We start from the raw sequence: 21,410 nt of genomic DNA, 5'->3' as shown, positions 1-21,410 counted from the left end.
AGTGGTGTGGGAGAACTTGGGAAGGATGAAAACAAGACGAGCAGCTGCATTCTGAATCAGTTGGAGGGGACGGATGGCGCTCAGTGGTAAACCCGCTAGAAGCGAGTTGCAGTAGTCAAGGCGTGAGATGACGAGGGACTGGACGAGTATCTGGGTAGCCTGGGTGGAAAGAAATGGACGTATCCTCCTGATGTTAAAGAGGAGAAACCGACAAGAGCGAGAAAGACTGGTGATATGTGAGGAAAATGACAACCGATCATCTATGGTAACTCCAAGGTTTCTAGCAGAAACCGAAGGACGGATCAGGGAGTTGTCAAAGGAGATCGCAAGGTCCTGGAGGGGGGATGAGTCAGCTGGGATGTAAAGCAACTCAGTTTTACTAGTTTTGAGTTTTAGCTGGTGAGTGGTCATCCAAGATGAGATGTCTGCCAAGCATGTAGAGATCTTAGTGGAGACATGAGTGTCTGAGGGAGGGAAGGAGAGGATGAGTTGAGTGTCATCGGCATAGCAGTGGTAGGAGAAGCCATGTGAGGATATAACTTCGCCAAGAGATTTAGTGTAGAGGGAGAATAGGAGAGGGCCAAGAACCGAGCCCTGAGGGACACCGGTGGAAAGACAACGTGGAGTAGATGTGGATCCATTCCATGTCACTTGGTATATCGCATCCAAGCCGGACAAATTTGGGATCAAGTTCTGGATGGCCACGGATTTGGAGACCAAATACGTCTGCAACGTGTCCCCTAACTTGGGAAAGGACCCCAGTCACCAGAAAAGGGAGAGGCTGGCAGAGAACATGGTCATGAGTCTGATGGAGCCATTTCTGGATGACGGGAGAAATGTCACAACGGACAATTTCTTCACCTCACTGGCACTGTCACACAGACTGCTTCAGCGCAAAACAACACTACTGAGCACAGGGAATAAAGTTTGGTATGAACTTCCTCCAATTTCAAAGGACACTGCACAGCAAGAGGAATTCTCCGCGTCAGTGCTTAGAAGTGGCAGTGTCTCCTTGACAATTTATGCACCTAAAAAAACAAGATTGTGTGTGTTCTGAGTTCCTTGGACCAAGATGTGGCGATCTGTGAAGGCAGAAAGAGGAAACCCAACACGATAACAGACTATAACCACATGAAGGTATGTGAATGTGTGTATAATTTTACATCAGTGCTACAATGTTTTCTGATATGTACTATACAGGCCTATATAGAAAGAAGGTAGAAAAAAAGCAAATACACTCATGACTCTCTCTCTCTCTGCTGTTATAGTGTGGTGTAAATGTGTTGGACCAAATGGCGCGCATGTATTCCGTAAGAGCAGCAACATGCAGGTGGCCAGTAGCTGTATTTTACAACATGCTGGACCTGGTGGTGGTAAATTCCTACGTTCTGTACAAGGCATGTACAGGGTGGGAAGGCAAAAGAAGATTATTTTTGAGTCATCTAGCCAAGGAACTCCATTGCCAATTTATGCCACAAAAGGCTATGGGGACAGAGGAAGGCTGCTGCTGTGCCAGGACTTGTATGGACAACTCAGTGTCAGGTACAGGAGAACTGCAACAGAAACCGCAGCAGGTTTACCAGTGCAAAGTGTTACAAATTCACTTGCGAACTCACTTGCGAGGTCTGCAAACACTGCAAAGTTTGAAACACTCAATTTTTTTTATAAATAAAACAGACTTGTGCTTCCATATATTTTGTGAATGTGTGTCTTTCATATTTGCAGGTCAGTCAGCATGTGGGATATTTGGTATAGATATGGCAGACTTTTGTGAAGGTTTCCATGTCACACACAGAGGTTTAGCCTGCCTTGGATTTTAGCTGCTCTGAGTAAAAAAATGCAAATGTGCCAGGCCTCACAGGTAATGGGTGTGTTTGCACAACAAAAGCAGGAGGACAATGGCCCAAGAAACTCTCAGCAGGGATGCCAGTAGGTGTTAGGCCCAGGGAATTTACGCAAATTTGCGTAGATTTGGCAGTTCTAGTGTTAATGACGCCGTTAGAGAGAGGAGGTTGCCGATTGGACAAGCCCCCTAAATGGCATTAAAAGGGTGGGTGAAAAAACGACAGTCAGTTAGTGGAAAATCACACCAAAAAAAAACCAGGTGAATAGCAGTGGGCCAACTGGAAAGCAGACCACAGTGCTGAAGTGATTATGGACTGGAAGTATCCAATCAGAGGCGGTCCAAGCGGAACAACACCAATCAAATAGATGTGTAGATCATTGTCAGCTCATTGGACAACAGGGGTCATCACCCATTGAAAATGTAGCACACTTATTTTTTTCCTCAGTTAAAATATTTTTTCTCTTTTCCATGGATACATTTCTTGATGATGCCTGTTGGGGGGTGTGATCTTCTGACACCCTTATAATATTATATGTAACGTGCTTGTCCCTGCATGACTCTTTTTCAGTGTCTCCCTTCGAAAACATAAAACATAACTTTTGTTGGATTAAAAGCCTTCAGCGTAGTGCATTGTTTGCATTCTCAGATGTTTACCAACCCTCCGTAGGGTATTTATATAAATCAGACATTTGCTTGTTTGTTTATTCTTTTTTTTGGGGGGAGGGGGGTTAAGAGTGTTCATCGACAAAACGTTTGCTACACGAAACTATTATCCGACATGATGTTTGGCAGATAACATGCAGACGAACGCAAACCTGACAGCTGTACACGGATCCATTTTCCACGCCCACTGAATGGGTACAGGGCTGCAGTGACAGTTACGAACATCACTGCAATTATACAATGTAAAAATATGAAAAGTACACTCTGAAACATTTTGTCAACATGTGGTGCAATTATAATGTAAACTGGGTTGATCTGTAATCACAGACACTGCTAGAGATTTTAGGCTCCAACCAAGACCAATCCAATTTGCAAATCTTGCAATCGTCCTAACTACCCCCCGCCCCCCCAAGGCACCCCCGCCTGTAGTTTTATGTCCACTCATTTACTCTGCACAAACCAACAACCCATGGAACTGTGATCAAGTGAACAAGGTGGATCATAACACAGTCTTAGATCCTGAAGGTTGCTGGTTCATATCCCACCAGGTGAAGGACAGTATCACTACCATAACTAGTATATCTTACCTAGTAATGTAACAGACACCTGTTACACCTACAGTCTCTCGTGTAAAAGGTTTAAATTCCCTTTAAATGAATACTTTATGCTATTATTTTATATCGTTATTAGGTCCTGGTTATGTTCCGAAATTGTGGATGCATTTCGATCATTATAGGGCAAAGGTCAAGTATGCTGTATAACATAAGCTACAATATCGCATGAATTTATGTAAACGTGCACGCCATCTGCTTCAGACGTCTCTCGACAATTTTTACTAAGGCTCTGGGACCGCGGACGTAAGTATGATCGGACGTTACTTGCTAGGGTGTAAGTCAATGGATGATTGTACTTTGCGTTCCTTCTCAGATCTTTTCCCCAATTATTACAGACTTGCAGGTCAAGGCAGATGCTCATTGTCCAATATCAGTGTCTTTGTGTGAATCTGTGAGTCAGTTTGTTATGAAGCCTCAGCAGTCGGCTCTGCCATTCTGGACGTTCCGAGGAGGATACGACAGAAACAGAGGTCATGTCTGACATCAGAGAAGTACGGCTGCCTCTTCACTTGTCTGCGAGCACAAGCTGGACTCCTCATTGCATGTCCTTGTATACAATTGCACATGTCAGCTGGCTGGCCTCAGCATTATTAAATAATTCCAGAACTGCTGCACTTTGTGCTCTGTGATGAAGTTTACAATGTTGTCTTGTAGTCTTGCTGGGCAACGCAGAGGCATAAAGGGGGAAGGGACTCGAAAAACGACTAGACAGTTTCCGTCCTGAACACTCAGACGCCATTCAGGTCTAAAGAGTAACACCGGCTTGCCACAGGACGTGACCCAGACACTTCGCCGTTTCTCTTATCCCCCGAAGTCGAGGCTTGCGAATGGACCCTCTGTGTTTTATACAGACATACCAACAGCTGGTGGTCCTCGGGGCTAAGGGTCTCTGAATGGGCTTCGCCTTACTGCCTTTCTTCATCGACGACTGGTAGACGATGAAAGGCAGTACGTCAGCACCAGTCGAAGGAGCGACCCACCAAACGGAAGAATGCGTGGTTGGGCTCCCTGAAGAATCGGCAGAGGGCGTGGAGTACCGCGGTAGCCAGTGGGGCGTGGGCACGGCCCTTGGACTCATCCAGGCACCTGTCATGGCCGCCGGGGGGGCGAAGACAGTAGAATCCCTTCGTGGCGTTGAAGTAGAAGTTGGCAGCTCCGATGCGTGCCGGCAGCCCCAGGAAGAGCTCAGTCCTCTTCAGCTCAGGGAGGGGGTCACGGACGAGGGCATCGCCGTCCACCACGTGGATCTGGGCCCTGGGGAAGTGGGCCAGCCATCGGTGCAGGTGCAGGTGGTACAGGCTCCGCTGGAGAGCACGGTAGCCAGGGTTGACCCGGCCCTGGCGCAGAAGCAGCTCCTCCAGCGCCGGATAAGGCTTCTTGCGTAGCTGCCGGTTGTGGAGCACCTGCGTGTAGTCCGAGACGAGCCGCTGGACCGGGTCACGGACGATAAGCAGCAGCCGCATGGCCCGGTCCATGTGCCACACTCGTGCCGGAGCCTTAGGCGACGCAAAGTAACCCGGTGTCTTCTCCACCGTCAGCCGACCCGGGAGATAGGCGGGCATCTGAGCCCGGTACCAGTCCAGCCCACGCCGGTAGTTCTCATCCAGGTCGAAGAAGTGCACCTCTGTCGGGGCAGCCGCCACATCCGGGTGCAGGTCCAGCATCTCCAGCAGGGCCCGGGTGCCGCCCTTCCGCACACCGATGACAATGGCCCCCGGCAGGCCCTGCGAGGCGTTAGCCGCCCGGGGGGGCACTGGAAGTAAGGTCTCGTCAAGGCACAGGTAGGTCGGCTGCAGGAGGATGAGGGACAGGAGCTGCACTGCTGGGCCCCCCCAGTGGCAGTGATGTGTAGTCATCATCTGGGGTCTGTCACTAGACTGGAGAAGAATTTACAGAAGAGGAAAAAAGGAAGTTGTCATTTATAATGAACTCAGTCATCGGTCGTGCAAGTTGAAGGTGATCTCGTGTTTACACCCTGCACACTTATCACACCGAACTCTCTTCCGGGAGTGATGCTACTCACTCCTGCTAAGCGTTAACTTTCAGGTTTGATGAAGTCAATTTACTTCAGCGGTGAAGCAAATGCAGGTGAGAGCACTTGTTCACAGTATAGTACTATTGTTTATGTAGCTGTATATGCAATGGATCCACTATTTTAAAACACAAGTACAATTTCCTTTAAATGATGTAGTGCCAGTCAAAATAAGGTGAACCTCATTGCATTTTACGCCATATATGTATTTGTGTAAGTGCATATATGCGTGTATGTATCCTGATGCAGATACGTTCAACAAAAAAAGAACAAGACCACAGTACGAGTTCCCACAAACTGCAGTCAGTCTGCTGTATGGTGCCATTCAGACGACCTGTTGCTGCCACCCCCCGGTGAAAGATAATACTGCAAGTTAGACCTTTCGTTGGCGTTAGCGTATCTACGCCCTTGATTCTAAACAAGACACTTTTATATTCTATTTATACACAGAATATATAAACAAAAATTTCCATCATCCCCCAGACAATATTTTCACTGGATACCAGGAGTATTGTACAATGTTAAGACTGCATTGTATTGGAGGGCCATTGATGGTTTGAGGGATGAGAGAACATCTGGTCTGCAATAACTTCTATCCAGGTCAAGAGTACACCAAGCACTCAGAAAAACAAAGGTTCTACTTTGCAACAAAAAAAAAGGATTTTTGAATTGTTTTAGCAGAAGGGAGCTAAACATATTTTCGAATTTTGAACATATTTTTGATAATAGATAAGATTGTTTTGACTGAAAGATCTGAATGAAAATAGGAATAAGTGAATGTACTGATTCTATTTTATGTACATAATTTTTATGCTTGTCTTGATTGTCCTTGCTTGTCTTGTACATCACCGCAAAGTAAATTCCTTGTCTGTTAAAGTATTTAGCAATAATTGAATGATTTATCTGATGATAACTTAACTGATGTTCTGTCTAGTGAAATGAAGGAATGTTATATTTTTGTAGTACTTTTCATGACCCCCCCCCCCCCCCCACCTTGTCCCAACCACTGCACTGGGATCCACACTGACCACAGGATGGGCTAAACCTGTTAGCTACAACAAACATGTCTTCCAGTAGCAACCCAGTTTTCCTAGTCAGTCTCCCCAAACTTGCTTAGCTTCAGATATATTACCTGGTCAGAACTACAGGTGATATGACTGCTGGCAAGTCTAGTTTTCTCGGGATAAGTTTTGAAAAGGGTGTCTGATGTCCTTGTGGCCTGTGGTTCTTGGGAAAAGCTCCAGGTCTCATTGCAAATGTGCACTGGATGGATGGATGGATGGATGGATGGATAGATGGATATAAGTAATTTTGAAAAGATTAAACTCAGTGGCATTGGCCAGATGGAAATGGGATGTTCTGCGGTAGTGAGACATTGTTCTTGTTAGAGCATAAACAGGAAGTGGGTTTCAGGAGGGTGTGCTTGTACTGTTTCATGACATATAGATCTTACTAAACTGGACTGAAATGATCAATTTTAAAAAGCACAGAGATGTGTCGAGCTGTTGTTATGTGTCCTGCTGTTAGTACTAGTTAAGGACCTGGACTAATAAATGTGAGGTTGTTGGCTGAAATCCCAGGAGAAGCTTCCCTGCATCGTTCTCTGTGACTCACAGACTAGTAATTTCACTCTCCACTCCCATCTGATAACCCCTCCCCATGGCGAATTCCCTTCACTACAGAGAGAAGGCACCGTATGGAGATTAGATCTCGCTATAATTGAGAGCTGGAAATAAGGTGCCCTGATCCAGGTGTTTTCATCTGGCCTGGAAAGACCCCTCCGTCGAACTGCCACGTCTACACTAGGAACTGACCTTCGGTTAATCGGCGCAGTTCTGCAGTAGCGCACCCAGCTGTGCGTGAAATTAGATTCCCGGTAACCCCTGACCCACGTACAGCTGTCAGACTGGCCTCCTCTGCGCGGACAGATCAGGGTGAACCTCACACTCCTCCCAGGAAAAGCTGCTCCGCTTCTGGGAGGATGGGACTGGATACTGAATTTGATCACGTGCCACGATTCAGAAGCATAATCGAGCTGTTATGCATTTTGTTGCTGCTACACAAATTACCCGATCCGGTCGTGCAAGTTGCAATATTGTGCGCTAAACTATTCCAGAGTAATGCTGTGCGCAATGAGGCATATATTATAAACATATTCCACCAAAACGCACCCCGGAAAACATGGCGAGAACCGTAAATAGAAACAAAACGAATATATGTTACTCCTAAAAGTATTTCTTTTGAGCTGATATTGTTTTTTGTGCATTGTTGTTTGTTTTTGTGTGTTTGTGTCAATATTTCATCACTTTAGCGGATCATAAACTAAACAATGCTTTCACATTTCAATTTCCTTCACATGTTCTAAAGTAATAAATAAAATTAAAAAAATACACAAAGCGCGCATTGCGGTCTACCAGATAGCTTCAGCAAGTTACCAAACAGATGCAAAATCAAAGGTATTCATTCCCGCCTGGCACTAATCACACATTACATTATGGCATATGCCACTAGTCCAGAATGTCCGGAAAACACAAATATAAAGCACATGTGGGGGTCTCATAAACATATAATAAGCATTGTAATAAACATTGTATTAAGCCTAAAATGACAGGGATAGAAAAACGCTCAAAATCTGGCATGGTTCAAAGGGGTAAAACATATGTAACTGAAATACAGTAATGTATTACGGTTCCTTGTTTGTATTAAGCCAACTATGTCTACGGGTTCTTGCGAGAATAAATCAGTACCGTCCTGATGGGGGCAGCAAAATTCCTTTTCTTATTATACAACGTACGAGCGATTTTAGGGTGTGATTTTTATTTAACCATTTCCACTTTCAGTTTTGTCTTTCACAGACGTCGCGGGGCGAAAGGGGTTGAAGTCATTCTCACGAATTCCACAAAAAAATTTGTCTGTTTTTTACAGATTTCAAAATTAATTTTTAGACAGACAAGCTAAACGTACTGTAATTGTGTAAACGGTGGATTATGCCTATGGGCCCATGACTATACTTTTAATATACCTAAAAAGTTAAGGTGATGTCGCCCAACATAAAAACAAAGACTGTATTTCGTTGTAACTTTTTTTTTCTTACAAATTCTCAGGTTCTTGAGAATGACGCCTCGGAGGTTGTCTGCCACCCCTTTGGAAATTCCTTCAGGAAATTTGCTCTGCATGCGATTGCATCTGTTCCCCTGTGGTCTGCAACAGCAGGTTAATGTATTTAGCTTTTTACTTTTAATATTAGCTAAAAATAGACGGAACGGACTGGTGTCATGGGAGCCAGGGGAGGGGGGGGTGAATTAATCGATTGCCGTAGGGCAACTCTGGCAGAGAAAAATACATGCAAATGAAAATTGTTTCTGCAGCAGGGTTAGCGTCATGGCTGCACATCGCTACACAAAGATCAATTCTGTTATGAATTCTGCTAATTACTAATGAACATTTTACTCATCCACACAGATGTAATGCTCACATGGGCAACTTGGGTAATGAAAGCCAACCGCCCTGCACTGGCTCAGAAGTGCCCAAGCTTCTGAATACAGCTGTACAAAGCAGGTATATAGATTAAAATGGATACAGGAAAAAAATCATAGAGCCCATTTTTGGCAGCTGAACCTGTGATTTTATGTTGACTTTGGGACAGGGTTAGCCGTGATCTTTAACGGACATTATTGCTGCACAGTTTCCAGTCTGGGGCGAAGGCACAAGCCAGACAGGGTGTGGGCAGAGTGCCGTCTACCTGCCGCCATCAACGGGGTGGGGGGGAGCTTATACTACCTGCCGCTGGGTCACTTTGTCCCTCCTCCCAGGACCACCGGCAGCAATGGACACACGCTACACGTGCCCTGGTCATATGGCACATAATAGCCAGTGGGCCTCTGTGAATTCACTCACCGGCAGCACAGAAAGGCCGCAGGCTCGTCATTAGCCACAAAAATGGGAGGGGACCGCTAAAGGACCACTGTGGGAACTGGGGAGGGGGGTCATGATCAGCTCCCAACTTTCAAAATTAAAGAATAAAAATATTTCCAACCGTTTGCCTCAAGGTCACCGTGTGACTTTGGCCATATCAGGTATACCGCGGCACGGTGATGAGGTCACAGTGTGACTTTGGCCGTACCGCGGCACGGTGATGAGGTCACAGTGTGACTTTGGCCGTACCGCGGCACGGTGATGAGGTCACAGTGTGACTTTGGCCGTACCGTGGCACGGTGATGAGGTCACCGTGTGACTTTGGCCGTACAGCGGCACGGTGATGAGGTCACCGTGTGACTTTGGCCGTACAGCGGCACGGTGATGAGGTCACCGTGTGACTTTGGCCGTACCGCGGCACGGTGATGAGGTCACAGTGTGACTTTGGCCGTACCGCGGCACGGTGATGAGGTCACCGTGTGACTTTGGCCGTACAGCGGCACGGTGATGAGGTCACCGTGTGACTTTGGCCATACAGCGGCACGGTGATGAGGTCACCGTGTGACTTTGGCCGTACCGCGGCACGGTGATGAGGTCACAGTGTGACTTTGGCCGTACCGCGGCACGGTGATGAGGTCACCGTGTGACTTTGGCCGTACCGCGGCACGGTGATGAGGTCACAGTGTGACTTTGGCCGTACTGCGGCACGGTGATGAGGTCACCATGTGTCAGGATGACAGCAAAGCTCCTCCGATCTCCAGGCCTGCTGTAAACCGTGCCACAGGTAATTAATCAGACATGAGGACAGGATGCGACAGCTATAGAGCAGAGCAGTGACACCACTGCTAAGCAAGATAACTGACCTCAATTACCGAAAGTGAATATAAATATTAATGCACAGACTTAAATGTTCAGTTCTGGATCAGTGTGGGAGAGGATGGGCTGCTGATGTAAGAGTACAGAGAGGACAGAACCAGCAGCACAGAAAGGCCTTAGACTCACCAGCTTTGCCACCATTAGTGACCCAAAAACGGCATTAGTTCGAGTGCACAGAATGCAGCATATTTATATAATCATGCACTGTACTCAATACCACATAATGAACAGGTATATTTACGCACATAGTTTTTATCCTGCAATTTAGTGATTGAAATTTATATATGAAAAATGTAAAATGATATAAAGATTCAATATTTCATATATGCACAATATTTCAATGTAAAATACCATCACACATATTTTATTTATATATACACCTTTTTGTTTATTGAAAGCATAATTCATGAATGGCTGTTGTTGTGGTTATGGGATTATGCTGATTTGGTAACAAATATGTTTATCTAACACAGTGCAGAATTAAAAATGAGGGAATTGAATGTTAGCACCAAACAGATATACCGTGTGAGCAGGAATAGTTGGAGTCAGTCAGGGAAAATCGGCCTTGGGCACATTGCTATGCTATTATTAATAATTACAACAATAATCAACGTTATACCGTAGTAACCCTCTCTGGGACTTCTTAATAATTATAAGCATTTGATTTTCTATATCTTAATTACACAAGTTTTCAGTTAGATACTCCAGAACTCTGTTTTACACTGTTCACTGAAATCGCTATATTGAAAATATTACAGTGAGTTACAGTTAAATTCCAGTTTCTACCTATGCCATTTGCTAATGTATATGTGAAATCTTCTGTACACCTTTTATTGTCTCGTTTGATACTAGACTGAAAGATGAGCAACTAATTTTGTGTTGCATACATGTGACAATGAAACTTTTAAACTTTTATTCACTGTTTTTGTCTTCTCGTTTTAGAGTTGCAGCTCGAATCTCATAGATAATGACAACAAAGGAATTCAATTCAGTTCAAAATAAACTTTAGCGCAGCTAAAACTACAAAGCGCAATTTAAAAGCCCATTATCAGTTATTCGGGTTTATTTTTTAAATCCCGACAACACACAGCGTCCCAGAATCACCCGCAGTATTTATCACTCGGCTGCTTTTGTTCTCGCTGTTTGCTGCTCCGCAGAATCGCAGTTTCGTTTCAGCGTGTAAAATGACAGTAAAGTGACTTGACTAAAGCTGCGCTCATTTGCCCATCAGTGCAGCTTCTCGGATGTTCGGTTCAGCAAGCTGCTCTCTGCGGGATTAACTGTGAAACATCGCGGCCTGTTTTCGGGGTGAAAAATCACAGACCGGTGCCTGAAAAGCAGTGAAGTCGGCCGTATATAAATCGGGAAAATGTGCGCATGGAATAGATATGCTGAGTGATCGTCACTGACGGTATGACCTATGATGCTGTTCAATCTCTTATTATCTCCCTCGCCATTTTCTGCCGAGGGCGAGCATCTCGTTATAATAATATAGAAATATTTTTGTTACATACATCGCGACGTGGAACTTTTCGCTGGCACACAATTTTAAATAAGCCATATTGTATTTTAACTCTCCAGTTCTCCAACAAAAAAAACATCGCCCATATCAAATCTATAGCAAACAAAGCAGGCTATTACTTTTTAAATAAATGATTCGGGTGTGCAGTAAGAGCTATTATACTCGGTTATTGTCAGCAGAGGTATATTAAAAATAACCAACAAAAAAATAAATAAATATATATGAATAAAACACACTGCTCATGCAGGCTATCCTCGTTTGAGCCGATCTTATGTACCCTCAGCTGTAATTACTATAGCCCCCAGACTCCGTGCTCAGCAGACGCCTTTTACTCGCAGTATAAAACCCTGCGATCTGCACGTGCTCTCATATTACGCCCCCCCCCCCCCCCCCCCGTACCCAACACGCAAAGCAGGAATCCATCCACAACACTCACATCACATACAAGGCTGGGCATTACATTCATCCCAAGGTCGCCTGTCATTTTGAAATACAATGTGAACTGGAGCTGAACTGCAGTTCAGAAGAGAAGAACTAAGGCTTTCTGAAGTTCAACAGATACACAACACAGTATTAAACTATGGCTGAAGTGCCAGGAAAACCTCTGGAGAAGCCTTGGGAGGCAGCAGGATCTTTTAAAGCATGTCATCCACACTTTGCATTTTAGGACACTTCTCTTGACAAACTTCCTGCACTATGATTCAACTACAAAACGGACTGAACAGATTGTGCTTTATTCTGTGTGTGACTTTAATCCCACAACAGCACTTTGGTCTGTATGCAACACTTTCAGATTTTAACTTCCGTTTCCCAAAGGAGCAGAAATTCTTTTTAATGTGACTTGCGGAATAACGCTTTTGCAGATCTGCATTTAGGGCAGGCTTGTGAAGTGTAGAGTTTGGCCGTGCTGACTGACACGATCTGGCTCTGGTAACCACCCTAACGCACGGCGGGGAGCCACGAACTGCAAGCACCGTGCGGTCCCTCCTGACAAGGAAACTGACAGGAGCTGTCACAATGGTCTGTGTGGGAGCTGACCGACGGTCCACAGCCCCAAGTGCTCATGGGATAGGTGCAATCAGCGGGGGCTTCAGCCAGCATACATTCTAGAACATGGTGAGGAACTTCACCACATTCACTTCACAGTCAGCTTAGCATCTTTGGATAAATTCCCCCTCTTACATGCCTGTTAATTAACTTTACAATGTTTCTCACCAAAAAAAACGTCACTAACATCACAACTCAAGTGAGCGGAAAAGGGACCTGGCAGCTTATCTCAACGGCGTCTTCAAAGTTTGGAGTGATTTGCATAAATTTACATTCAGCGTAGACACAAAAAAAGCACCCCCCCCACCCCCCCCCCCCCGCTTTGCTGGCATCGCAGTGGTTATTACAGCAACGCTAAGCTGTGTGTGAAGCTCGGCTGTTTGATGGTGAGACCAGTACTAATTACTGGTGACACTTTAGGGCAACTTCCCCCTGTGAGAATCGCCCCAGTCAGGCATCCCACCCCACTGGCCACAAACTTAAACACCCACAAATGTGCACCTACCGCTCTTGGTGGCCACATGGCAGAAAGGTGCGAGTCCTGCTCCGACTTCTCCGCGTCCTGCACTGTCCGTCCCTTGGCCGTGTGGACGAGTGTCTGTCTGGCTTTAGGCGAGCAGCTGAGAGGTGGAGAGAGAGTCACAGCTTGCTTTCTGGCTCCGTCTCCCCTATGCGTGTGTGCGTGTGTGTGTGTGTGTGTGTGTGTGTGTGTGTGTGTGTGTGTGTGTGTGTGTGTGTGTGCGTGTGTGTGCGTGTGTGTGTGTGTGTGTGTGTGAGCCTGAGCCTGCAAGCTCTGTCTGCCCAACCACGTCTCTCCACAGGGACCTTCACACCCTCCCCTTTTCCCCTGATTTTTCTCCACCTCCTTTTGCATTTTCTTTCCGCTTCCATCCCTTGTTTCCTTAGAACCTCCTTTCCGTTTTTTTTCGCCTGCAGTTCCTTACTATACATCCATATAATACACTGTTTTGCCTTCTGTTCTTGGTGTCCTTACAGTTTCTTGTGTCGCCATCTTTCAGATGTTTATCTCGGTCGAAATTGCATGGGCCCCACATGAGGCCACAGCTTCACCTGACAACCAGACTTCCCCAGAACAACATGGGCAAAGCGTACCAACTCCTCGCACACAGATCCAGAGCAGAGACTCAAACTTAGTAGTATCTGCTGCACCACCTGGCTGAGCTGCAGCTAAACATCTCAGTGTTATTTGTGAAAACGAGTAACTGCCAGTTCCGTAGATGGATATTTGGAATAAAAGCGGATTTAGCCAGCGACACCTCACCCCTTCATCTACTCACATCTCTTCATCTAAGGAAATAGCTTTGCTTGTTTTCAGTAACCTTGTCCAAGGTCTTTTCTGGCTTGCTTCAGTAAATTAGCCAGCTGTTAGTCAGGTAAATGCATAAGTAAGCCCTGTGTTTGCTAAGCAGCTACAAACAAAAAATGTGTTTAAAATACTGCAGTAGCTGCCAGATTGAGATAATTGGTCTGATTTTAGCATGGAAACCTTGGCAGGCACTATGCCGCGATAGCAAACCGCACACAGCAAATCTCCGCACCCTTGGCCTTTGCTTAATGTCATTAAAGATCCTTCAGTCACTTTAGACATCGCCAGTCTGAAATGATGTCGGTTTGTCGTGTTTTTTTAAGCGACGGTGATGTTTATGGTTCTTTGCTGTTGCATTGGGTTTAGGATTTGCGAGTTTCTTTTTCAGGACAATGCTACATATTTATTTAGAAACTTGCTTTACAAATGGACTGACTGAATGGTGACCCTTTTTGTCCATGCAGTCATAATTCCATACTTATCTTCTCTGGGGGGGGGGGTCGTGACGGCAGGACACCATGTCGATCAGATCAAGTCTCCGTTTCCATGCCCCCCCTGGGGCATCCCTCAAGAACGTCCTGGGTCTCCATCCTGTGGGACATGCCCAGAAGATCTCCTTTATAACCACCTGAGCTTGCCGCTAATTTGTTGTGGGCACTTTGTCGTGAGGGCGAACACCTCCACTCATTTCCATTTGGTGTTACTGGGCAGATTGGTCTTTTCACCTGTGGCATTTTGCCATCGAGGGCGGGGCTGGTGAGACAGCAAGGGGTGTGAGCAGTGCGTTGCCTGGAGGAGTTTCTCCCCCCCCAAAGAACAAATCTCAGCCTATACCCTCACCCTGCGCCCAGCTGAGAAGATCATTCTAGGCCCAATCAAGGCCGCAGGAATCAGAACAGCCGTACTGGGGGGGGTGTCAACATGGGGGTCTGTGGCCTTGGGAGAAGAAGGAGGCGTAGCGAAAAGGAGATCAGATCAGAGGCGCTCTGCAGGCCAGCTCCTCAAGCTTGAAAAGGCCTCCTGTCAAAATCTCTCCATCACCCCCACCACAGACTTTGGATTAACAGGTCTCTGCCATCGGATTGGCTGGAATCAAACAGAGCTGCCCCCTGCTGTGCGCAGCCGTGGGGGGCACGTCTGCCTTGCACTCCTTCTCTCCGTTGATAACGCCTCCCTCACCCCCCCTCCCCTTTGATCGGCCCCCACCCTCCATCCTCCCTTCTTCCAGGCCCCCTATCCCGAGATTAGAGCTTTGAATATGGGACACTCTTGCCCTATCTTTCCCACTCACCCGTCTTTGCCTCTCAGTAAAGTGTCTGCATTTTTGGTATCTTTCTTTCTCCTTCAGACGATTCCAAATCCCCACCACCCACCCACCCCCCCGGCACTTTCATATGAGATTTATTAGCAACCGCAAAACGAAATGATTGGAGTCAGTGCACTGAGACCTAAAAGCGGAGGGACTGGGGCCGTATGAGCTGCGGAAAGCCGACCGAGCAGCAATAACGAGATCTGTCGCGGAATATCGAGGGAAGCCGGGCTTCAGCTTGGGGGCCTTGTGGGCTTATTCTACCCAGGGGAAAGGAAAGCATGGCTCTGAAAATAATACTTTCATTTTTACAGTCTAAAAACACTGGGCACGAGCACTGAAGAAAGGTTCAGTTTGGCCAAATAACTTTCAACAAGACGCCTGAGGAGCCCCTGGTGTTGTCTTTGATTGCTGGGTCCTCTGCTCTGGGGGGCGTTTCCCGAAACCTTCTTAACGCCACGTTGTTCCTAAGTTTTACCTTACGTCGTCTCTTAGCACTCCAACGCGTTTCCCGAAACCTTCTTAACGCCACGTTGTTCCTAAGTTTTACCTTACGTCGTCTCTTAGCACTCCAACGTGTTTCCCGAAACCTTCTTAACGCCACGTTGTTCCTAAGTTTTACCTTACGTCGTCTCTTAACACTCCAACGTGTTTCCCGAAATGTCCTTAGGTAAATATCCGTCAGATATTCTTTCGTAAGGTTGGTCTGAGCCTCTCTCAGCCGACTCTTACCGCTGTTGTCTCATATTGCTCATTTGAAATAAGATTAACATTGTTAAGGGTGCAGTTTCATAACCAATCATCCCTTCATTAAAAAATAACTGGTCCATGTGATAAAATGATGTATGTATGATACATGACTGCAGTCATCATCTGGTTTTGTCCTTTGTGCTCTGAATGTGCAGCGAATTGGCCTCAGGAACATAAGGAACATAAGGAACACCCTGTTGATTATGTATTTATTTATTAATTGGGAAGGAAGGGAAGGTTCTGCCGATATTAGGGTGGACGCCTTCCCCCCATTTCCGACACCCCTGGAATACAAACACCTCTCTAAATGTGCCTGAGTCACAGTATGATCAAAACTTTGTTTCATGAGGCTGATAAGAGTCGACACTGCAGGTTTATTTACATATTTATCTAATATATAGGAATATTCCTGGAGCAATAGGACATTCTCTTATGTTAAGAGAGTAACCAACTTTTCTTTCGGCTAATGCACCACTGTTCGTCCCAGTATCAATGACATGCAGACATATTGGTGCACGCAGGTGTTTTATAGAACAAATAAAAATAAAATGGCGATACTGCAGTGGGGAGGTGGGTTCATGCACTCAGTGGACGAAAATCATATTTACGATTAGACGACTCAACTTGCTAATTTTGTATTTTATTTTTAGCTCATCCCCACTTCTGATTAATGTAACATTTCGCAGCATTCCTGCAGTGTTATGTTTATAAAGAACATCATTTTCTCTCATGCGGCAGTGAAGCAATTACTGTATGGAGGGAAGAATCAATTCTCAAGCCACTGATGTCAACCAATCAGGTGTTCTGGTGCCTATTAAGGTCGCTCTTAAGAAGCTCCCCCTTAAGCAGTCTCTTAAGAGATTGTTCGGGAAACATACATAAGAAAAGAAATACCTTTAAAGTCTCACCTTCATAAGTCTTCGTAAGATGCCAGAAGTCAGCGTTACTGGGAAACCCAGCCCTGGACAGGCGTCATCTGTTATCTGAACGAGGCACCAGCTTGTGGAAATCTGCATACTTTGTGACAGTGGAGTTTAGCTGAATTATTTGCTATAAAATTCTACAATCATTACAATCATAACCCCATACTGTCATGGGCCCTGATTATAGAATAAGAGCGAAACATTTTAGGGAAGTTGTTGAGGATAGAAAAGTGTTCAGATTTTCAAATATCCTTTTATTAAAGAATATTTTGGAAAGTTTTTTTTTTATAATTCATACACGTGCAAACTCTGTCACTGATGTCATTTTCATCAGGTACTTTTGGGGTACATTTCATTATAAAATGGGTGAGGGAGGTGGGGAGAGGTTTTTAAGCAGTAAATACTAATGTGAAGGACAGCTGTTTCCGCGCACAGAGCAGGATTTCATTGCCGTGCATCAGGGAACCCATGTTAAACTCCAAATCGCCGCGGAGATTTCCGCATCACACTGTCAGCCAAGGACAACAGTGTCCTCTGATTCCAAACATGTAAATTCTTCCTAGGAGAACACAGAAATAGGAACCACACACTGTATAAAGCCTGTTTATTAAATACATATGATATTTTTTTATCAAGACCACACTGACTATTGTGTATACGTGTGTATGTCTCAAAGGAGAGCGAGATTAGATATGCAGAAAGTAGCATTTCAATGTATCAGTACTAATACTTGTGCAAATAAAGCATCATTTCATAAAGGAATATATTTACTAAAATGTCTCATCTTTCACACTGATTAATACTTAATATTCTGCGGCTGCAGTATGTAAGTGTAGTATACAGTAATTAGATCTGTGCTTATGCATTCCTATATATCTGTATTACTTTTTGATATTTCCTGCGTGAGTGTGGTACTAAGCTTAATGTGAGGCTGTATGCGATGCATTGGCGCCCCATCCTGGGTTATTCCCTGACTTGTGGATGGATGGATGGAAGGAAAGATGGAGGCTGTATTTGCAGACTCATTCGGCCAATGAACTGCTTCCTGTTCCGTTACACACCGTAACCTGACAGCGAGCACAAGGTTGTATGCCGCAGTTTCTCTTAATGGGCAGGTCAGTACGTTGGCACATAAGAGACCAGTTGACCCAGAGCTGTCTCTCAGGGACGGGACAAGGCCCCCAAAGTGCGGGGGCCCATGGGGATAAGGGTGGTGAGGGAAGCAGGCCGGCAGGGACACTGGGGACCCAGGATGGAACCAGCGTGCAGCCAGACTGATCACCTGTCTCACTGGAGGATCACGCTGCGGACGGCTGTGTGTGGGGGGGGATTCTGGGGGGAGATGACTGCGCTCATAGATCATCACTGGCACCGACATGCCATCATCCTGACACAAACACCTCATATCTCCTAATTTACTGGGAAATATTTAATGGAAACGTATCAGATGGGGGAAATATTGTATAATAGCACAGATCGGAGGGTGTAACGTAAAGTAAGGATAGCTGGAGACAGAGGGGTTATTCTGATAGGAGCGAGGGCAAGTGGAGAATGGGGGGGTCAGCCTGGTGGGGGCCTTGACCCGCCCCCTGATTGCTGAGTTTGATGGGGTGTGGCTTTGTGTGCTGAACGCTAGCAGGTTAGCAGGTATCTGACCCTGTTAACGCTGTGCCCCCCAGCCCCGCCCACAATTCACACAGGCCAGGCGGCATGAGGGGGTCAGCTCTGTGGATTAGACATATATGGGCCGTTGGAAGAGCTGTTGTTCATTCTGGGCCTTTCTGAGGACAGCCCAGGACCAGGAAGTGGGGTTGAGCAAACACTCCGATGATGCGGATTTGGATCCCAACACTGCAGGTGGCTACAACCGGTACTTCATGTTCCAGAACTTTCTCCGCCGTCATGGTTACAGGTGCGCTTCGCTTGCCGAGTGTCACAAAACCGCATGCCGCCCTCCTTTCACTGCCCCCCCACTCTCGTCCCCGTGACCACGAGCCCCCCCCTCCCCCCCCCCACATGGCACACGTGAGCACGGATGCCAGAAGACACCCTGACGTGCTCGTGTCTGGAGGTGTGCACCCGATTACTGCACCAGCAGCGCATTTCCTGCACGAGTGCAGGCACACCTGCGGGTGGAAGCAAGGTGCCCGTACGCAGGAATGAGGAAAACAGCGGGGAAGGAATGTGTGAGACTGGAGGGAATGCGGAGGGAATGCGGAGGGAATGCGGCTCTCTCGCACACACCCACGGGGAGCAGTGAAATCATTCACAAATATGTACACAGAGCTCTTGGGCAGCCGTTAACAAACACACACACAGCGCAGTGTGTCAGTGGGCTGCAGTGCTGTGTCAGTGGGCTGCAGTGCTATACCCCTGATGTACACTACAGTGACCCTAACTGGTAAACATAGGAAGAAACGCCATCTGTCACACCATCTTTACACACAGACCCCTGTCCATTTATCTTATGCACCAAATGCTTCCAAACAAACAAAATGTGATGAACCCTAAGTCACACATTCATTCACCGCTGCATCATTTCCTCTTACAGTGACTGCAAGCCAATTCCTCCCCCACATCTCCAGGGCAAGATATTATTATTATTATTATTATTATTATTATGATCAATTTTATTTGTATGGCACATTTCATACTTATGCAGCTCAAAATGCTTCACAATGATGATAAAATAAAGTGAAAACACAATTTTAAAAAGCAACATAAATAATGAAACAAATCCAATTACATAAAATAAGCAGGTTCAAAATACTAAGAATAAAGAGTTTCGGTGGCAGAGAGAACATAAGGAACATAATGGACGCAAAAAAGCAAACACCAACCAAAAGCCAAATAAAAAAAATGTGACTACTTTTTGAAGCTGATAATAGAGGCTGTCTGAGGAATGTTAATTGGTGGGGAGATTTAAGTCATCAGTGCATATGAGTGAAAGGCTGCTCCTCCAGTTTTTTGATGTCTAGGTGAAGAGTAAGTCTACCCCCAACTCCACACTCATGCTAGATTTACGACACTGTCTTCAAAGACATCGCACGTGGCTGGTCCTCCACAGCACTGTTTTGATGCTAGATTTATTCTTGACTACTTCAGGTGTTACTATATCTACCGGAGATCTACGATGACCATTGAAATGATTCACCTCCTTGCGTATGCATAATAACTCCTGTCAGACTGGCATGACTGGATTCATCATTAACACCATTTTTTTTTGACAAACTGTGCTTCCATATTAGAGAGATTAATAGATGCGGCCAAGCTGAAGAATATGCCTCAATTCTACGATTTAACACTCGAACCTCTTGAAATGATTACATCCAGTGCATGTCCAGGGGCGGCATGGTGGTGCAGTGGTTAGCACTGTTGCTTCACACCTCTGGAAGTAGAGTTTGAGCCTCTGCCCTGGTTCCATACATTTTGCATGTTCTCACCCTCTCATCATGGGGTTTCCTCCAAGTCCTCTGCTTTCCCACCACAGTCCAAAAACATGCTGAGGTTAATTGCTGTTACCAAATTGCACATAGCTGTCTGATTGTGCCCTCCGATGGGTTGGCGCCCCATCCTGGGTTGATCCTGGCCTTGCACCCATAGCCTCTGGGATAGACTCTGGACCCCCTGTGACCCTGAATAGGACTTCAGTGGCTTCAGAAGATGGATGGATGTAGCACTAGCAACATGCTGAATGCCATCAAGAGAATACAATCACCAGCTAATAAAAGAGAATCATATTTCATAATAGAGAAGGAGAGCAATTCTGAGATGTGAGAGAGAAACGCCTGTGCAAGTTTAGGCAGCCGATTAATGAGTATAATCATCACTGATGACTGACCTTCTAACGTCCATAAAAGGTGGATGTACAATGACAGAGAACCTGCCTGGTGCAGCTTCCATACAGGTAACAGTCTGAGTATAGAGCAGCGAGACCCCCACCTTTATGAATAAAAAAGGGTGGAGGAGCTGTTTCCATTAAGGATGCTGCTCCATCACACATACTCCATTACCATGTTTCAGTCAAGAATACAAGGTCTAGTTAAATTAATCAATCACAAAAACATTGGTCACACTTTACCTGTGGCGGCACAAGTAACTTAGTAACTCAGTCACTACTCAAGTACAAATCACGGACACATTTACTAACTGCGGGACATACATGAACTGATATGATTGATTAATGACGAACAAACATGACATCAGAATGTAACTAACAATTAATTTCTGCTTAATTAATGCATTAAGTAAAAGTGTACTACTACGTTATTTGTGTCCCCAGAGTGTTACCAAAATATCTCGTTATTCAGTGAGCTGCCATAGAGGAGCGTCATCTTGGGTGTCGGCTAGATGTGTCGACATTTTGCTCATTATCAATAAAAAATGTAATTTGAATAATTCCTCCTTTCACATCTCCTATCCAGTTATTCATCTCCTATCCAGTTGGTGACGTATCTCTGTCAGTATCCACAGCAGGTCTGCCAAAATATCGGAGCCAGAGAGGCTTGGATGAAGGTCTTCTCTGCGATACTTATGGTCTACCCCAAAAATTGTCCATATGTTATCCATACAGTCTATGTGTTTGT

At 45.6% G+C, this 21,410-nt stretch overlaps 1 protein-coding gene across 1 annotated transcript; it reads right to left on the bottom strand.

The window, feature by feature from the left end:
- Positions 1-2,533: 2,533 nt before the first annotated feature.
- LOC125746901 (heparan sulfate glucosamine 3-O-sulfotransferase 1-like) lies at positions 2,534-13,276 on the bottom strand. Its single transcript, XM_049021517.1, has 2 exons — positions 13,021-13,276; positions 2,534-5,000 (listed from the first exon to the last, which is right to left on the bottom strand). Exons 1-2 carry the CDS (start codon positions 13,036-13,038, stop codon positions 4,077-4,079), a joined length of 942 nt encoding a protein of 313 aa, XP_048877474.1. The 5' UTR covers positions 13,039-13,276; the 3' UTR covers positions 2,534-4,076.
- Between the last annotated feature and the right edge of the window lie 8,134 nt (positions 13,277-21,410).

The sequence above is a fragment of the Brienomyrus brachyistius genome, chromosome 7, assembly GCF_023856365.1.
Source record: "Brienomyrus brachyistius isolate T26 chromosome 7, BBRACH_0.4, whole genome shotgun sequence".
NCBI classification, from domain to species: domain Eukaryota; kingdom Metazoa; phylum Chordata; class Actinopteri; order Osteoglossiformes; family Mormyridae; genus Brienomyrus; species Brienomyrus brachyistius.
The sequence above is the reverse complement of the archived record's forward strand: the minus strand, read 5'-3'. Positions and strand labels throughout refer to the sequence as shown.